At 40.2% G+C, this 20,837-nt stretch overlaps 1 protein-coding gene across 4 annotated transcripts in view; it reads left to right on the top strand.

The window, feature by feature from the left end:
* LOC108632528 (lachesin) overlaps nt 1–20,837 on the top strand; it is a 268,437-nt gene that overhangs the window by 30,236 nt on the left and 217,364 nt on the right. For 2 of the 4 annotated variants that reach the window (XM_026819746.1, XM_026819747.1), the window contains one exon: nt 8,341–8,414. In XM_026819746.1, the coding sequence (XP_026675547.1) occupies nt 8,342–8,414 (73 nt within the window). In that variant the 5' untranslated portion in view covers nt 8,341. Of the gene's footprint in view, nt 1–7,761; nt 8,415–20,837 lie in introns of those variants that run through there. The other 2 variants (XM_018037179.2, XM_026819745.1) reach the window with 1 other exon arrangement.

The following is a 20,837-nucleotide window of genomic DNA, read 5'->3' as shown; positions in this document are numbered from 1 at the left end:
TAATTTTTCAGTCACACGTCGTTTTATTTATTTTGCCAATAACTCATATTTTAAGCAGCATGGAGATTTTCCAAGACAATTTCCATGATTGAATCGTCCCATAATTTGTGAGCATTCGATATGAAGCAGTTAGGGGTTCGGAGATCGGCGAAGCAGATTTTTCGCTAAGGTCGAAGACGTAATAACCGAATCCAATATTCTTTCCTTTCAAACGACCGTTCGGTTGACAAAAAGTGAAATTTGCCTGAGAAGACAGGACTGTCACCAACAGTCCCGCGCCGCGAGGATATACTCGCACGGTCCCTCCCTTTTCTTCTCCTATTTCTGTATTTCTTCGCGCGTGCCCTCTCGGTACACACGTAGAACGAGGGGAGGACACGAGTACATGCAAACTTTTTCCGGCGCCGGTATGTAAGTCGGATGTGTGTATCGGCAGCCAGAAGTTACGCGTTCGCAAATTGATTTTCCATACATAAATCTCGTACCGACACTGCCGTGTGCCACTTCCACCCTTAACCTGTTAAATATTTATTCGGTGTAAATTGTTTTCCCTCTGTTGAACATCGATTGCGTTTTATTTCGATATCTGACACGCGTTTTAAATAAAACATAGAGAGGACATACCTTTGCCTCCTTGCAAGTATTAATAACAATTTTTACATTCATTCGAGTTGACGTAGTTCTATCCAACAGACATATTCCTGTTTATACGACAAATTATATTTGTAGTTATTGCTGCTTTCATTGTCTATCAAATTTCAAATATGATTCACGAAAATAAATGGACAGAACACAGAATGCATCAACCAATGTTTGTCCGTCGCATTAACACGTCTTAACGACGCGTCGGGCTATCAACATGATTTACGGAAGAGCCGGGGACGTGGTCGACGTTTATATCGTCAGATATTTATCGGTTGTTCTTTCGTTTACACTGGTTTAATCGAACCGATCGGCGGAGCCCGTTCATTAATCAATTCCGAGAGTCGCTGCACGCCTAGTCGGCCGCCAACAGGCTGAGGTCTTCATAAATCTTGACTATTAGCAGGCTTCCCTATCCTGGCACGGACTTACGTGCTAGAAACTAACGGCACCAGTTTTGTCTTTGATCAAATATTTATTATCATTTATTTCTTTATATTCAATTTTCTTCTATTATTCGTGTGAATATGAAGATGTGTAGAATAGATCAAAGCACAAAATAAATTGTTACTCAGATCCTCAGATTTTCGATTATATATGCATATATAAAATGTTGAATGTATATATAAAAGTATGATTTATATATAGAATGTATATATAAAAATATGATTTCACATGAGAGTCTGTCAGTAATAAATCTTGAAAGGGATGATAAGATCAGGACATCATATTCAATTCGTCTGGCTAAGCCAAAAGCGTATTTGCATGAAAGCCAGGCTTTGTGGCACACGGTTTATAAAGGATTTTCTCTACTATTAAACAAATTGTTGGGTTCCTATTCGAGCTCGCTGGTGCAACGCGATGCAGGTTAAGAGGACAATCCACGACAACGCGTGCACGCTTGATATTCCATCCGCGAGGTGCTTTTTGTAGTCGAAATGAAAACAGGGAAACAATGCGGTCGCGATTCACGTCCGCGTTAGATGCGTGACTATTAATATCAGCCGATGACAGTTTTTCAAAAGCCTGCGAGAAAGCTGAAAATATATCAGCTGCTGCCCCTTCAAATATATTTCACTCTTCCTTGCTTTAATCTATTTTCTATATTCATTCATTCTCGGTTCCCAAATCTTTTCTGTTAGGAACGATTTTATTAATTAGAAAGATTAATTTAGGGAAATTCTATTTTTCATGTTCAACAATTTCAGTTTTATCTCATCTCAGTTCCTTCTTGTTGTTCGACAAGAAGCTTTTCAAGCTCTCTGATTCCTCGTTTCTACGATAACAGTGTTTTCAACGATATTCTACAGCATCCTATCTTGTTTCGCTTTTTTTTTTTTATATAGAATTCGAGTACGTGCCTATACTATTTGTGTATCGCGTGAACACAACTGAGTGTCGGTGATTGGGCCACGTCGTGCTCTATCTCTCTGTTTTTCGGACTCTGCTTGTTTCCACCGTAGTCCGACACGGACATCATCCGATAGGCATCGCTCTTGTCAACACTTTAGGAGCACGTTCGCGAGTCCCGGAGTTTTTTATCCGGGCTTTACGCAAACAGTTTTATTAGCTATCTGCGAAGTGCTCGCTCCGCGGACTGATCAGCCGCTATTCCATCCCCTCCACAATTCACCGTATCTTCTCGACACACCTTGAAGGGAAAAGGTTGCAGAGATATAACGAAACTGTGCAAACTGATCACTTCTGATTCTTCTATCAGTGGCTGATCCACCTATGATTTTCTATTACGTAACTTGGGTCACAGTTTAAAAATAATTAGTTATACTTTACTATATATAATATTTTTTATTTGCTTTGCATTCAATGGTGTATAATATTAAATATATACGTATGTATATAATTGTAAAGAACAGTTGTGTGACATAAAATCCAGGATTTTATAGTTTGCTAAAAATTAACAAAACCCTATATGTATTGACTACTAAAGAAATTGATTCACGATATTGGAAAAAATGCACATACGAATAATAATTTTTGTGTATTGTTCCGCATATATTTTCTATGTATTTTTGGATATTAATTCCCAATTATTATAAATAGAAACATGTAAGGAACGAAGTACTGAAACTTTGGTCTGATGCATACGTCGATCCATCTTTCTTGTCCCTGAGGATCGTCTAGTCGTGACGTGTTCGCGAAAGGAACGAATTTAAATTCCCCAACGCGAATTTCGATAATCTCGATTTTATTGCTCAGCTGGGATCGAGTGAACAACTTTGATTAATCACAACAGGCAGATATTTTTGAAATATTGCATTTAAGAATTTAGGAATAAATTAGTGTATCGTTTCCGAATGGCTAGATTTAAAAGGTACTAAGTCTGCGAAAATAGTGATCAGACAAGATGTTCGTCTTATTATTAGAGTGGGGCAGTTTGGTTCGCACAAAAGAAATCAACGCCCAGTGAAGTTATAAAGAAATTTTCTGCAAGAAAATGAAAGGGGAGCAAGGAAACCATAGGAGTCGGTGGCGCCTTTGGAAAATGAATTGCTATTCAGATGGATCGGGACGACGCAATTACATTCCGATTGTCTCATCGTTTGAATGGCTCGCTGATCGATTGTATTGAGCCTTAATTGGCTGTAAAGTCTCCGGGACTCGGAAGTACGATTGTCTTCTCTCGCTTATGCCGTAGTTTTGTTTGTCCAAGTCTTCACCTGCGCGGCTGGAGATAATATTTCTTAAGACCAATAAGAATGAAGTTCGATCAAGCGTCACGATGTAACGTGAATTTATCGAAGAAGACATTACTTTATCAACGGTTCAATTATTATTCAGTTATAAAAATATAATTAATAAATATTCTTAGACTGTGTAAATCTTTGGGTAGTTTCTTTTTTATTCACGGATACGTTTGACTGAAACTTTTGACCACTCGGAAATTTTAAATGATAGAGAAGTGTCCCTGTCATTGTCATTCGTTGGAAACGAGCCGCGGTTAACTCGCAAAGTAAATTTTAACGTAGGAAGGGAGGCCAGCGGAAAGAAAGAATCGGCCTGTCCGCTGAAACTTTCCTCATAAAAGTTCTTATTTAATTGCTTCTTCGTAGGTTTCTTTAGCATGAACGGATACGCGTCGCGCGACTGTAACTGTAACGACTACGCGATGCCGGGTTCACGGCGAGGACGCGTCACCGGCAGAGTTTTTCAGTTAACCTGTTAACGAAAACGAACGAAATCATTTCACGGAGAAAATGAAAATAAGACACCAGATGTGTCCCGGGCAAAAACCCATCGCTGCTAGTCACATCATTTTCTTCTTTCCGCTTCCTCCCTATCTCGCGACACGCTCGATATCTCGTTCGCCGTTTTTAAATCGAATCCAGATTTCGTTCCATTCGACAATTTCAATGGTTAATTCTAATAGGTTCAACCCAGGTATCATTCATTATCTCATCTTAGACAAAATATGCATTATTTCAATTATTAATATTGTTTCAATACTTAGAGGAGAAATAGTTTTCACGTTTTCGGAACATTGCACCAGTTATTCGAAACACTGCGCTCGTTCTGAAACTTAAATACAGTGCCGAACGATCAGTCAGCAATTATTCTTCTGGAGTCGTTGATTCTGAAAAATGATCAGGAGCCACGGTTATTACGGGGAAATAATAAATCGTGAGCTGGGCGACATCGATAACCCGGCGTTGAAATTATTGCCAACGTGACACCGGCTATCATTTCACGGCGTTGTAACTCTCTTAAAGATATTACCGCCATCCGCTTCGCCGACAAGTTTCCCTCTTAATGACGAAACTGGAGGGAACTCTAAAATTCGTGGACCGGTGGAGGGTTGAAAGAGAAAGGACTAATCGTTTTGCGGCGAAATTTCTTTTATGCCTCGACGCCAGGGGTTGCGCGGGGGGAGGGTACGCTGCAAGTGTACCGGCGAAATGATACGACAGGGGATCGGTGCGGGGGAAGAGCACTGGGCGAAGAACAGAGATTACCGATGGCGATGAACGAGGAGATACTTTGGCCGAGATTGAGAGGGTGGTTTACCTTCCCTTAGCTGGAAGGCTATCTGCGGACAAGCCCAAAACGCGTTGCCCGTCAGACCTGGGAACCTTCAAACTTACATCAACGAAATGAAAGAGCCACGCTCCACCCCGTAACTTCGACCCTTTACCCAAGTCCCCGTTCTTCTTCATCCCCTACCCTTCCACCAGACTTGGCCGATGCTCCCGTCTCTTACCTCCCGATCCACCTTTACTGTCAAAACTTGAGATATCCGTGGATTTGTGTCTGGATCGGTTGTATTAACGAAACTTTCCGCGCGCCTCGCGAACGCGATGTTCCCGTTCCCAATGTCTGCACCGATCGCTTCGAATGAACTTCGAACGGATACGCGTTATTATCGGCTGTTCGCCCATGCGTATCCACTGCCTAGATCCCTTTTCTACCCTGTCTTCAGCTTTTCGCAGTGTGAAAAATTGTAAGAATGTTGTATTTAAATCAAACTCATAGATAGTAGAAAATCATACGTCGGTACATTAATCATTTGGAAATTCCATTTAGTAAAGTGTCATAATGTAATACATAGTAAATGATTGTTCACGTAACAACTTCTGATCACTGGAATTTTTTCTATCGTTTTATATGTATAGAATCGTATATAGAAATTGAGACATTGTATAAGAGTAGAAAGCAATTTAAATTTTGGAAAGGTAATCGAATCTAGTAATAATATATGCATATCAAATGAAATGTATTGCATGTTGAAAATGTGTTATTGGTTTTACAGTTGTGGCACGTAGTATTCGTTGTTACTGTAACACGCGTTTGCATTTCACCGCAAGTTTGTGTTGCCCGCACGTTTCACGTGTTAGAATATGCTCCAGTTCTGCCGGGAAACTTTACCATCCATTTTCGATATTTGGTAAAGTTTTTAGAAATATTCGGTCTACTTACCCACGCACTTTTCCCAAGAATATCGTATGCGACAGTTAGGTATGTCGTAGAAATTAGGGAATCTGTTGACGCATTCAAACATTGACGCTTATTTCTCTATTATTTTTTACATTTTTGCTTTTTATTATTTTACGTAATACTATCGACTATAATCTTGCATTTGTAGTATAACAGGTGCTATCGTGGAGACCAGATAGAGATCTACTTCTTTGATAAATCGATCCTGAATTGCTCCATCGGATTTAGACTCTCTAGAGGCTCTTTTCGGTCCGCGATTGTTCGTAAACAGAAACATAACTCTTGCCGTATCTCCTAATAGTACGAGCTGAATTAACCACCGGTACTGACATAATTTCGCGAGCATTGCTCGATCCGAGTAAAATTTGAATCTGTTTTCATGAGATTTTCAGTTTTAAATTCTCGTCTTACTATCTAATATTATTTAATCGTTTGAGTTCAAGATTGTTCCGAAGTAACTGCCGGTAGATATTTTTATTTCCTTCCTTTCTTAACCTTGTCATTTCTTACTAAACCTTAACTTCGTACTTGAAAATCTTCAGTTGTATTAAAGTTTTGGGCTCATCTCAAAACAGAAACGAACCCACGGATTAAGTTCTCTTGAAAGACTTGAAGAAATTCTGTTACATCGTTGCTCGAGGAAAATACTCCACGCTGCTAAAAAGTAAGAAGCGTTTAAGTAGCGAGACGGAGTAAATTTTAGCCAGAAAATATTTGAACAACGTGGAATCACAGTTTGAAAGTCAGCCCCCCGGCGCGGACGCGGAAGTTCGCCGCACGCTCTATTTCGCGTGAGAATGCAGCCGTACGACGATTTTTCACGAAAATGAAATGTCATACGAAATGAGCGCGGCCACTGTATCCATCCACCGCGGCGACTCGCTTTTTGATAAAGGATGAGCAGCTATTATTCTAATGGTGCTACGGTCACATTCTGCTCCGCGCGATTCCGCATCAACTGTAAATATTTGTCTCGGCTTTTCCCTCGCTCTGCGTTTTTCTCTCCTCATCCACCATTTCTTTACGTTTCAAGCAACATAGGAAATGCTTAACATTTTTAATTCTCACGACAAATATTTATGGGTAATTTTAGGTCTCAAAATCTGTGGTTGCATGTGCAGTCTTTCTGTTTTATTAGATAGGAACATTTGAAATAATTCAAGTTTCATTTGATTTTACAAAAAATGTATGAATCACAAATTAGTTCTCCATTTGCCTAACATTTCTTCTGAAATCCTTTTCAACTATACTTCTAAGAAATCCTTTTGAACTGTTTGCTGAAGTATTTACATTATTTATGATATGATCTCAGATATGGGCGTTCAAATCCATTCCGAAGTGTCGCAATGTTCTGTTTATTTTGTTAGATAAGTACGCTTTAAATAATACGAGTTTATTTTGATTTTAGAAAAACAGGAACAACATATGAATCACAGTCATTAATAGACTGCAGATTTTTATGGAAAGTAAATCATTTATGGTGTCAATTTGAATGATGTGTTCTGGATAAATATTTGTTAGAACATTTAAATATTGAATCATGTATCGCAGTTTAGTTCTTAATTCTCTATTTGTCTTCATATTTCTTCTGAAATCGTTTGAATTATTTGATGAAATATTCACATTATTCATGATATGATGTCAAATATAATTATTCGAATTCAAACTCAGAACTAAATAGGCTTGAAAATGAGTTTCAAATCCCATCGGAGACGAAAATGACTGAAACCAATATTAGTTAAAATATAAATTACTGTCTTTTCCCCTCTGCATTGTTCAGTTCCTTTTATTAATCTGTCTCGTTAGACACTGTCATTTTATTCTAAATATCGTGAACACGCCGCACGTTGAACCTGCGTGGCATGTGAACCGTGCCGCGAGAGTCCGGCTGGAAAACTTGGAAACAGGGTTGAAGATAGAAAGAGACAGATAGAGGCGTGGGTGTTCGGTGTTCGGAAGCGACCGGTCTGGCTAAGAAAAGTCGAAAATCTTAATTCGAGGGCGGTACCGTGGCACCGTCGCGATGGGCGGCGACTGGTACCCAACGATTGGCTCACCCCCTGCGTCGGGGGTGAGAAACCTCGAAAGGGGTGCGGAGATGTTGCGCCGTGACGCCGGGACGTCGGCGTGCGCCTGAAACCCGGTCTCTTCGTACTCGGGGATGCCAGTCGACGCCGAGCGTCCCGAGCGTGAGGTCGCGGGAGAATTTTATTACTCTCCGCCGTTTCGCGTGGTTCGATCGTGGATTCATCGATTGTCGTCGTGTCAGAATCGTTCAAACATTTATCATCGGAAACATTGATTGTATGCTGTGACAAACGAGGGTCGGGGGTTCGATATTTGAAACGCGTGCCGCGGTGGTTTCTACCCGGCTAGGATGCGTCCGCGGGACGTGATTTTTTACAAAATCCTAACTTGACTCGCACGAGTGTGGTACACGGTGAGGCATCGCGCGTCCTTGACCGTTTCGATGGAAGGTCGTCCGACATTCTCTGCTTCTGGAGAACGTTTCCGGCGGGTCGTTAGTCCGTTTATCAGTCCGAACGGGGAGACGCGGCGGTGTGGCTCGTTTCGCGAGTGGAAGGACGACCTTGAGAGACTGTCGCCGCAGGACTCTCGCGGTGTGCTTGTTCGTTGTGGATGCGGGTCTTTCGCGGATCGTGCTTATTTTAATATCGGTCTCGCAGACTTATCGAAGATGTTGGTGCTCGTTAAACAAAAAGATGTCACGTTCAATCTTGTCCCCAGAATGGCTGCTATCTTCTTCGTTGCCTGCCTCTTGCTGCTGGACACCCGACCAACGTCTGCTGCTTTCACCACCGGTGAGTCCAGTTCACGATCCTTACTTGTTTTTTCGTTTAAACGTATCGTAAACGCAATTATCCATGTTTACGAATGTCGGTTCTTGCGAGGTCACGTTGCTTTTTAATTGCGGGCCATAATTATTATGAAGTGGATTTCATTTTGTCATCCATCAAATCAGAATCATGAACGCAGACTACGTGAAGTGCATTTACTCCAAACATAAAATAAAATCAATTATTGATAATTATACGGCAAAGTGAAATATAATATTTGAGAATTGCTATAAAAATAATCAATAACTATAAATCAATCAATTTTGTCAATACGTCATTAAATTCAAGAAATGGAATGATTGCTATATCGCAATTTTTTAAATACAGTGAATATTACTTTTTCATAGAAAATTGTATGTAATATAAATAAAACAACGTAGATACATACAATGACGAAATGTAGAATTTTAAATATTCAACTAACTGACTGAACATTCATATGTTTAGTCAGAAGGCGCGCTGTCATATTTCCAACAACAATATTTTCCAAGTATCGTCAACATAAACTGACATTATCTACTAATGCAAACGTACTTAACTAGTAAGGAAGAATTTTCAACAAAATTGCTTTCGCTGACATAAGATTACATACATGTGTCAATTTTTACCCAAGGCTGTTCAAGTGAAGAGTATATTTACACAATGGATAATTCTGTATAAAAAAAAAACACGCCGTTTCTTCTTAATGTACAAATCATTTGATTAAATCCGCGATCGAGGATAAATGAATTTCTGCACGTGGTTCTAATTTGATGGCTGGGATACATCGTTCGTTCCACTGGTGTCTGTCACACGCGAGTGGCGAGCCATTACCTCCGCAGGACGGTGGTCAATCAGCGTTTACCTATATCGTAAACTTCATCACGATCGACGTATAAACTGTCCACCGTATATTCCATTCGACCACTCTCACCCCCCGCCACCGACCAGTGACCACGCGCCTGTTTGAACGACGATTTAAACGCGCATCGTTTCGATCAACGGGTAATCTCGCATTTCATTTTGGCAACGTTAAATCAGGATACCGACAACGGCCGGAAAGTGTTCCCGGAAATTATGGCGTGCCGAAACGCTGCGTCAAAGGCAGCCGGATTTCGAAAAAAAATATTTCTTCCCACATCGCGTTCGTTCCGATGAAAACGTCGCCGGCCTCGTTAATTTGCCATTTTTAGTTATTTCTCTTTTGAATCGGAATCAGATTTAACCATGGATCGGCATATGAATAATTCATATACGTAGGAATTTATAAATGATTAGTTATATGAGTAATAAATAAGTAAATAATTGAAATAATTTATTGATAAGGTAAATAAGCATTTTATTCTTTTTTAGCTTTACTGATCAATTTGAAGTCGGTATCTATAAACAGTTGTGTGGGAATTGAAGAATTAATCTGAGGCTCGGTAAAAGAGCGGTTGAATCGATATGAAAAAAATCGTTTAAGCTTGTGTATCTCGTATAGCTTCGGATTTTTCATGAAAAAAAAGGGGAATAGTTCTGGTAGTTAGGATTCATCCGCGCGGGAATAAACTCATCGAGCGAATTTACGGGCGAGTGCGGCGTAAATCATTCATTCGAGTTTTACGTGGCCGTATCGCTCGTGACTTTCAGCGGAAGATTCATCGTGACGAATGACGCTGTAAAAACGTATCTACCCGTGGTAACGTCCTACCTAAATTTTATGTTATTTCTTTCGTAATTAATCAATCGGCACCGTTTTGATTTACATATTTCGACGCCAATCGGATTTGTTAAAAGTTTCAGTAAATCCGGAGAAGTGTAGACAATCGTGTATCATGTATACAGTTTTCTCAAAGTAAACAAAAAGCACGAGTTTAGTATTCCAGATTCTAGAGCATAAATATTTGAACGACGCTTAATGAGGCACGCGTCCTTATCCGGAATAGAATAATTCAAAACGCCGGTAGTCTGCGAAGATTATTTTTAGTATTCCTACTGGAGCCCGTTGAGATTTGCTTTAAAATTTCACGGCTCAGACGAAAACTTTCTTCTCGAAGAATCTCTCAAAGGGGAACGTCTCGTCGGAATGTCGTTTCTTGGGTTCAACTGGCAGACTGTCATGTGAACACTCAAAGGTGTCTTGATGATAACTCGATCAATCCATTTTCGCGGGGTTAAATTCATTCCGCGAACAAGAAACAGTCTTCACCTCGGGCTCTTTGTTCCTCGGATAAAAGCTCCTCTGAATTGTACGCAGCACAGTCGAGAACAAAACCACCAATAACATTCTTACATAGATCGCAAAATTAGAGTTTGTTAAATATTTTCATAGTGATAAAATATACAGGGTGTTCCGTAATTGGTAGTACGAGGGAATTGAAAACGTAGAATAAAATTCGTTCACATGAGACTCTGTTATCGATAAAAATACGTGTGAAAAATTGAATACGCACTTTGTCTAGATTCGGCTTGACAGATTTCGCTGTAAACTATCTCTATTCTCTTTTATAAATATGTCCAATGTTCGTACATATAGAATAAATCAACCACACAAAATTGCAAAAACTTTTCAGGAATTCGCTCTGTTCATAAATTGTTGGAAGTGATTTTCACATGGTTGCGTATATAATTATGCTCTCTTTATCCAATTTCTACGAATGTGTCCTAACGTCCCTTCGTGCAACTTAAATTGTTCAAACGTCATAACAACTGTTTGTCTTAATTGTTCGAAGCTTGTCATGACATTACTATAACACGAACAATAGACTTAATCTGATCCCATAAATAATAATTCAACATAAAAAAATGCCTCACATGAAAAAATTGTATTCTACATTTCCGGCTTAGTTTCTCATATAGAATCAGCCATTGTTCGCTCGTACCACCAGTTACGGGACATCCTGTATATCAAATATTTCATGTCTTTATGAATTATTTAAAAGTTCAACCAGTTCGGCCCAATTCTGGTTCTGTCTAAGCCAAGTCGGTCTCCCTGTGAACGACACCTTTCCTCATTCGTTAACCGTCGTCGCAAAAAGCTCGTCGACGGTTCTAATACCGTGGGCCACCGGTGAAATTACACTTCAATGGCGAAATTGCGGCCAGGAATGAGCTACCGGGTCCCGTCCGCGCGTCCGCGTTCCCGTTCGCCTCTATGCATAATTCATAAAGAGCGAAGGAGGACGAAGGGGGAGGTATGGCGAAACCCCGGGGCGATAAATATTTTTTGACGGCGGAACGACGTAAAAGTGCATGCAAATGAATTGGCCCTAATGTAGCCGGCGCTACTTACACGCCACTCTAAGCACACCTCAAACACTTTCTTTCAACCCCTGTCGACCCTTGGCTCTCAACACCTCAACGTTGCTCGTCAAAACGTCGCATAACGTCTTTAAAACTGAGACTCAATTATTACATTTCATACTAATTGTCATATTCATATAATTACATTCCTATTTGGTGTCGTTAGATTTCTATATTCAGCATTATTTTCCTATTTGATAAACTGTTATTTTAGTTTTAATGTGACAGTTGAGAAACTCTGTCCCTGTTCATTTTATTGTCTTACGTGCGCGATCTACTTCCGACAATTAGCAGTTTTTGAGGTCGCGGGGTATCACGGGAATAATTATTTCAGCTTTATGCAATTTGTTTCGTACTCAATTTGCTCGATTTTCGAATCTTACGATAATGGTTTATGTAATTATAATATGATTCATTTATATCGGCTATCTGATTTGATTGAATTACTGTAGCTTACCCGTTTTCCTTAGACTTGTAATTTATGATATCCAAGTTACGATGATAATACGGAAGGGCTCTCATTATCTCGATGTCCCTCCGTTGAACGACTCCGAAAACCATTCCCCTTTATACGGGGCCGTACATTTAATACGCTTAAATAGGTAGTCGCGGTCTGTACAAATTCACCCTATTCGTTCCGCGGTATTATCTAATTTCGATGAATTATTAAAGGAGTTTGGTAACGAACGTCGCCCGACGAATTTCGACCGCGGGCATACATCTCTATCTCGGGATCCATTCTGAAGTTTGCTTATCTACTTCAGCCCTTTATCCCCATCTTCTCTTCTAATTTAACAGCAGGTACTTTCCAAAAAAGTGGGACGAAGTTATTAGCACAAAATTTAATCATTCATTTAATCTATATTGGCTTTTCTTGCATCTCGTTTTAATTTAATTAATTAATTTATTTATTTAAAAACTAGATAAGATAGATTATTTTAAAACTAGATAATTACAATGTAAACGGTGTTTGAAATTAAAGTTACAATGTATTCTATAGAAGGTAAAGTTATCTGCCATAATGCCGAGTTATATTGATTGGTTCTGAACATTTTCTTTTAATTTATTAATACCTACTCTTTTTTTGTACATCTTTCTAAATTGTTAAAATATTTGCATTATTTATGAGAAGATTCAATATTTGATACGTGTAATATTTTAAAATTTATACACGTGGTCCATCTCATTCACATGGTCAGCGACTCACCCTATAATCATCCCCATTTTTGTCGAGCTACCAATCGGCCCCCACTCCCTTCACGGGAATTATCTCGTCGCCTAAGGGCTGCCATCTGTTTCGCTGAGGGTACGCACCCCTAATTAGGTACAGCGACAGTTGTAAGCGTGCTAAATCTAATATCTAGTACGGTCCGCCGCGTCGGAACTTGCGTCGAAATTTCCGTACGCTTGTTTTGGGAACCCAGCCCGGAGACTCGGCCAATCCGTGGATAATCGTGAAGATACTACAGTATTTCGCCGTTACATCCTTTTTACGATGGGGCTTGCATTATGTGGGGGTTGCCGTTTAGGGTCGTGGAATCGATCATCTCATGTTATGGGTTTCTGTGGTTTTGCTTGTCTGCAGTTTTCTTATTGCTGTTTTAAAAATACTTTATAAAAAAGGAGTCAATAAATGTTATTCTACAAATTTATTGCTACTTCTCTTGCTTCATGATTTAAGGAGTTTTTTGTATTTGATTTGAGGGAGTCGTTTCTAATATTGTTCGTGCATTTGTATTTTGATATTGAAAATGTTGTTACTCATCTTCTCGGAAGTGACGCGAAATATGTAACGACGCCTGTAACTTCCTTTTCACCGTCGAAGGAAGGAAGGAAGGAAGGAAGAAAGGAAAATGGTAAAAATTCAAAGGAGCAGGCGTCTGGCACACCGGCACGGATTATCCTACTTTTCCCTTTGCGCACGTATGCGTTCGTGAATATTCATCCGCTCTCATCCGATTATCGCGAGGTATCTCCGTTTCCACTCGTTTCCACCTCATGTTAGGAGATGAACGATGCCGCGCGGCGAGGGCGAAAGAGGGAGAGGACAACACGATACCCTCGTTCTTCGTTTTACGTTCGCGTTAATTGCGACGCGTATACTTGATCACGCGTTCTATCAACCCTTTGGACTCGGTGACCAAACAAAAGCCTCAGACTCGTTCCAATTTGCGTGAAACGTCTGAACCGTTGGAATTAATTAAAACAATTTAATGAATTCAACTATTGGAATTATACAAAGGTTCCCAAGCTTTTAAACAAATAAACTTTTTTAAGCAAATCTGGTTTGATTTTGAATTAACGTGACGGGGAAAAATCGGGTTTCGGGCCGCGAGTTCTGGTAAAAATTGCAATTTCCTAAAACCATCGGATCTTAAAATAGAATCTTTAACGAAATCGTGCGACGCAATTGTTCTCGAAAAGCACAATCAACCCGACGGACAAGCTTTCACGGCATCACAGAGACTTCGGTATTGAATGGTTCCGCAACGCAGGCACCGGGGAGGGGCGGGGCGCGGTCGATCAAACGAGAAAAACGACATTCCGATTTTCACCGACGGTCCCAAACGTTATTGCTACGAATACGAAGTGTACAATAGCCATTCCGCGTGTTCGTACGTGCGTGTACACCCCGAACGAACGCAGTCGTCCCTTTCCCCCTCGGTGAGGGCGAAACAACGAACTAGTCGAAGAAACAAACGGTCCGCGCACCATCGGTTACGTATAGTGCAGTAAAAGTCAAAATCGAATACGTTTTACAAAAAGTTCTTGTAATGCAATCTATAAATCTCCCCTTTTTCCGAGGCCATCCGTGTTATGGATATTTTTTTTATATATATTTTTTGTATACTATTTTTCTTTTTTTTATCAACTCTGAAAAGATTTTGGCAAAGATTTAAATCGTAGTACAAAATTGGACATGAAAGGCAGTGTACAAGAAAAATTAATAGGTTTAGTCTAAATTAATTCTGCGTTCGTGGTTGAAACTTCCGGTCAGGTATATGAATTTTATTCCATCTAGTTTTACGCGAGTTCGGTAACAGCTCGTACATACATAGAGGAGCCGGAAGCCTCAGGGGTATTCTCGCTTCATGCATTTTATATTTCGTCGGACTTTGATTCCTAGACGGGCCACGTGGCCCACGGGAGTAATCCTTAATCTTTGATCGGAAATTATCTTTGATCATGGCTCAGTCATCGGCCGGTTCTCTCCTTATCCCGCGTCTCTCGTATCCCGCGGGACTAACCCGGAACGAGTCCCGGCCCCTTTTCGCCCGCGTATATTCCATTGGCGGGAAGCTCGGGACGCGCAGACAATAAAGAGAGAGCCCTCTGGTCTTCTCTTAATCTCGTATCTTATAAAGTCTCGGAACGGATACGCGTGGACTTCGTAATGCGGACCATTTTTGGAGCCAACGGGGAGAACGATGGTTCGGCCTGAGCGAAGGCGTGTCGTTTCCGGCAGGATTTACGGAGTTTATATCGCGGTCCCGTGGCGAGCCTGTTAAGGTACGTGATGGTCCGTGATACGTTGCGGCCGGCTGACAGAGAGCGCGCGCCAATATTGCCCCGGCTTTATTGCCGCCTCGCTTAGGCTTATGGTAACTTTGGAATAGGCGCATCTATCATGCCGTTAAAGTGATACAGGATGCAGCCAACATTTTTTATGTAGACGCAATATTTCGATAAATTCCAATCGAGAATCTATACTGAAGTGTTATATAATATGTCGGGACCATTTCAGATAGTAATTTAAATAATTCTTTCGCTAATACACTCCCCCCCTTATATTATTTAAAATTCGACGATCTTGTTCGAATTTTATTAAAACCAGACAAATGGAATGATTCATGTTATATCAAACTGTGCGTGTTTTAAACTGCTATCAGATTTTCATCCTATCCTAAACTCAATCGTTTGACAGTTCCCGAAGTTGAAAATAGCTTGGGACAAGCGGAATCGAGGCAAACAAAAGCGTAGCTCACCTCGGGGAAGAATCAAACGAGAATGCGTTCTAAATCGCATCGACGGAGTATCTCTCGAAATCTGTTCGTTTCTCGGAATGATTTTCCATTACCATTTCGAGTCGGAGAGGAAAGCTCGACGACAATCTCCGTATCTGTTTCCTATTCGAATTTCACCCCCACACTCTTTCGCTGGCCGTAAACATCGCCGGATCTCCGCGTTGAATCGAAATCGAAATAACGTTTTTTCTCACTGCTATCGCCGTTTTCTCCGTCCATCCATGGCCCAGTGGATGTTTAATACGTCCTATGCAATCCTTGTCGTTCGCCATTAACGATATGGTTGTACGATAGTAGTGAGCGCAAGGTGGATCTGTCGAAACCTCAAATCTCTTGAAAATCTTTTAGTCAAGTTTCAGAATTCGATATTTAATATAAATAATTTTAATGTTAATCGGTTTAGGGTTTTTGTATACGATTGTCGCAATTAACAGTTTCGAAGACAATTCGGTTATAAGTCCCAGGCGATTCACCGCATTGTAGAGGAGGGATGAAAAAGAAAGAAGCGATGAAGACGGGAAAAAAAGAGGTGTGTGTGTACTTGGAGTTCTGGAGGAGAAATCCTCACGCGGGCGATCTCGACTTGGCTTACCAAGTTGGCGAAATACTCTCTCGTCCCCTCGTTTCCACCCCACACGGTTACTTTCGCCGGCAGCCTTCCACCTTTGCGCCTCCGCCGACTAGCAGCAACCTCTCCTCTACGTTTTATCCGCTTTCTCCTCATACTACTCTTCCTTTTTTTTATTTCCTTTTTCTTCTGTTTTCTGTCGTTGCCTCGGCCGCGCCACACCCCGATTGCGTACGTGTGGAAAGAAAGCTTCCAGAGGCTCTCTTCCCTCCTTCGGCTTCGACTGACTGCCAGCAACCTCGACTTTAAAGTTCCTTTGCTCTCCAGTCCTTGTCTCTTCCCTTGTTTCTCTTTTTAAGAATTTTTGTTTCTGTTCCCTTGCCCGTGCGATTTTTGCTTCCTCGCTTACGTGCCGGTCGTTTGATTTTTAAGGATGTATTGGCTATACAATCAATCCCAAAAGTTTATGCACTTTAGAAACGCATTTTTTAAAAAGAAATCAGACGTCGGAAGAACATTGCTAGTAATAAACAACAAAAAAAAATTTTCGATTTTTCCGAGATTTTTCCAAGGGGTACCCCTCCAATTTCTTCCAAATTTTCGTTTTTGGCCAATAACTCCCAAACCGTTGGACATACGGAAAAATTGCATAATGCAATTTAACGAGTAATTTGCAAAAAACTGTTTTTTCGTTTTTCGTCAATAACTCGTTAAATATTAATGCTAGCGAAAAAATGTTATACAGAAATTGTAGATCTCGTCGTCCTCTACAAGAAAGGTCATATACAATTTTCCCGTAGATTCAACGGTTTAGGAGTAATTAAGGAAAAATGAAATTTTTTGCCAAAAGTTCGCCGTTTCGACGCTGGGATGGATGGTCGGATTTTGTCAACATCAATAAAATGCCAAATAATCATACGTAACTCGTTAAATATCGAAGTTAGAAGGAAAACAACTTTTACTTCAGCGTCAATACTTAATTGGATATTTCCATCTATACTTTTTAGCACGTAGCTATTTATTATTAGCATTGTTCTTCTGACGTCTGATTTCTTTTTAATTATAGGAAATGCGTTTTTCTAAGGTACATAAACTTTTGGGATTGACTGTATAGCCAATACATCCTTAAGTAGACATGGCTGTCGCTCTGCAACTCCAAATTGTTTGATCCCGCTTATTTAAAATAATTAAATCCATTATATTTAATCCGCGATTTTTTAGAGATCGTGGACTCAAGATTAATAGTAGTTTTTATTCAAATTATCATTTAATGTGGATTGGGATCTGACACTTAGGTATGCCTTTCGTGACGAAAGGAGGAATTACAATTACACAGCACTTAACAATATGCAATATAATGATTTGCGATTAATTCGTCTTTTTTTTATAAGAAACAAATTATTATGCAGGCCAAACAGTGTACATTGTACATATTGACAGAAAAAATCCTATAGAGATTATTGTGTAGTGAGTGGTTAGGCAAAAGTGCCATGCAATGTACCTATAACTATCAAGTCCGTCCATGTGTCAGATCCCTATACACGGGACGCGTTGACGAAGTGTATCATTGATAACGGTCGACAAATAATTAAACGGTGGGAACGCGGCCCGATAACAGCCGCAGGGAGATCGTATCGCGAAATTGCGACGGCGTAAAACACGGCGGCGGCGGTGGCGCGACGACATTACAGTTTCTTCGTTCACAAAGTACATCCAATTTAAAATAAATTTCCAGAAACACCGAGTAAAGTCTGTTTCGTCCGGCTTAACGAAACTACTGAATATTTTCACAGGGGTAATCACCCGTAAAATTATAATTCCCCGAGTCTCCATGTCCGACTTCCACTTCTTGTTTGCTATCCTTCTACCCTCTTTCTTTTTTCCCACGTTCCATGGTTTTTCTATCTCAATTAATATCAACCATGCAGTTTCAAGTATGATGTACGATGAAATGCATGCTAAACTGTGAAGTCACGTGCGTGATGAAATGTATGAAGTGAAACATGAAATACGCGAAAATTGTACGCCTTATAACATGACCTCAAATAACTCGCAAGTTATACGTTGTACGAAAAAGTGTTTTCAACAAAAGTTCCATAGTATTCAGGGAAACATACAATGCAATTATTGTTTGAAACATTTTTTCATACAACGAATATTTGAGATCGTCGTGTTACAGGATTCACCCTGCGTATTATTATTATACGAAATCAATTTCATCCTTTTCTTCTTCCATGAATTTCAAATAACCAATTAGAGGTTTTTTAGTAATTAATATCCGTAAAAAAATCTCCACCTTTATACCCTATTCAAAAATCGGTGCTCGTGGGATAAAGCCTGGCTCGTTAAAAGAAGAGGTCGAGCTTCCGTTTTCGATTCCAGTCTTCGAGAGCCGCAGCAATTTATTGGCTCTGCGGGGAAAGAAGACGCAAGGGTGCTCGGGTGGTCGTTCGCCTCCTCAAACGGTTACGTTCCTCAAAACGAAAGGGAAAACTCGTGTCTCAGGGTGCTCGAATATTATTTGCAGATCCGTTTGGTTCGGTGTTCGAGGGTCGTTCCGAATCGAGCCCGCGCATTTAATATCGCTGCGTTGAAATTTCAAGCCTCTTTGAGAGGCTCCCGTCAATTAAAATATGCACGAGCCTGCCTCTCTATCAATCGAATATATTTAGACGGTGTTTGAGAATACGTAAACAATCCAGAATGGGAGATAATTTTTTTATTACGTAGTTCGACCGTATTTTCTTCCTCGACGTCGTCATTGTGCGATTCAGTTCCGTGAAACAATCTCGCGTAATTCAAACGTGACGACCGAAATTCGAACGTTGCTCGTACAATACGTTGAAACACAATCGACCAACAATATCCTCATTGAATAATATCCGGCACGCGGTTTAATTTGTCCGGTAACCATCCTGTGATTTTTCTTTATGAAAAGCATCGGTTTACGGGGAAACAAACGGGCAGCTTTAAATAACGAAAAATCACCGAGAAACAAAAACTCATGGCTTGCATATAGTATCGTGGTTGACAAACATTGGAACGGTCTGAAATTCATTGGTACAAAAGGTGCCTCGACAACGACAGAGTAATGCAATTACAAAAGAGATGTGGCGTTTAGAATTCTCAGAGGCCTTTCACAAGGCAACCATTGACGCCTGTTGGATTTATTAATTACACGCCATCTCTAACCCATCCACTCTCTTTGTCCCAAGGCGGCGGCGACACAATTCCCGGCTTCTGCCAATCCGTGAAAGCCGGATCGCGATATTATACTCAGGGTATAATTCTTCTTACGTTATTGAGGGTCGGAAAGTAGCTGGGGTGTTTTCGGGCAAAGGAAGTGGAAAACAGAAGCAGAAAAGCTACGAGGATTTTCCTTTGAGGGTCGCTGCTATACCCGTTCTCAACAGGGGGAAAAAATATATTAATTGCGCGTTGTGTTATTAAATTCTTATGAAAATACGGCTGTGCCGGGCAAAGCCATGAACTTTGTTATTGTGTTACAAACTATAAATACTTCCCAGTTCTTGGAATGCCTCCCTCGTTAATAGGATAGACAATTTTCTATCTCCCTAAATGCAGTTATATGCGAGTAATTAATTATTCATAATGACAGTTCTGAAACATTTTTTACTTACTCGTGAAGTTAGTCAAATTATTCTGTTCTATAAAGGGGAGCGTGGAAGCAGGTGGAAGTCTTAAAGATACACGACTGCAATCAGATATTAAAATCGTGTTTACTAAATCAGACCTCTCGTCGGTATCTCGGACCAACTTTCGTTTTTTCTTCTCCTTCAGTTTTCCTTCTTCCCGTTCTTTTTCCGCCCACCCTTATTTCCGTTTGCTCGCGTTCCCTTCTTCCTTTTAGTCGTTGGACTAGCTAGGCTAAGTTTGCTTCTGTCCGTGTTTGCTGCTTGCTGCCGAGTTAACAATTCGGTTAGAAAGTTAGAGGCTCGCTCTCCGTTCCTCTGCTTTTATGGCACCGGGCTCTGATCTTTTCGGCGACGAACAGTTCCAGGGTCTTCTCCTCGTTACAAGAAATTCGTGTCCCGAGTGGAAATCAGTAAATCTCCCTGAATTCTGTATGAGACAACGCAGTAAGACTTACATATCGAATTTCAGTCGTAACACTATTCACTGTGCAAACGTTTTATAAATTTTGAATAGGTTGTATGACTCCTAAGATCTCTGCCAAAAGCTTAACACATATAATAAAAAGATGTGTCCAATAATGTTTGAGACAATGAACTTTTAGATAAAATGATAATTACAGAGGAGTAAGGTTTGCAAAATTATCAGACCTGCCTTTTCTCGGTCATAAGGAATTTTTAACTCACAACTTCTAATATTCTAATACATAGTTTTGCCATTTTTTTATTAGACTGTACGTGACCTGCAATAACCTATAATTCTTGCTTTTCGAAATCGACATTATTTCAACTTTAAAATATTCTTAAATCAATGTTAAATATTATACAAAATTACAAAATTCTGTCATTGTTGCATTTCTATTTTTTTATAAATGAA

Source organism: Ceratina calcarata, unplaced genomic scaffold (genome assembly GCF_001652005.2).
Source record: "Ceratina calcarata isolate Rehan_Ccalc_2016 unplaced genomic scaffold, ASM165200v1 scaffold16.2, whole genome shotgun sequence".
In the NCBI taxonomy this organism is placed as follows: Eukaryota; Metazoa; Arthropoda; class Insecta; order Hymenoptera; family Apidae; genus Ceratina; species Ceratina calcarata.
Note: the sequence above shows the minus strand (reverse complement) of the source record. Positions and strands in the feature narration are given on the sequence as shown.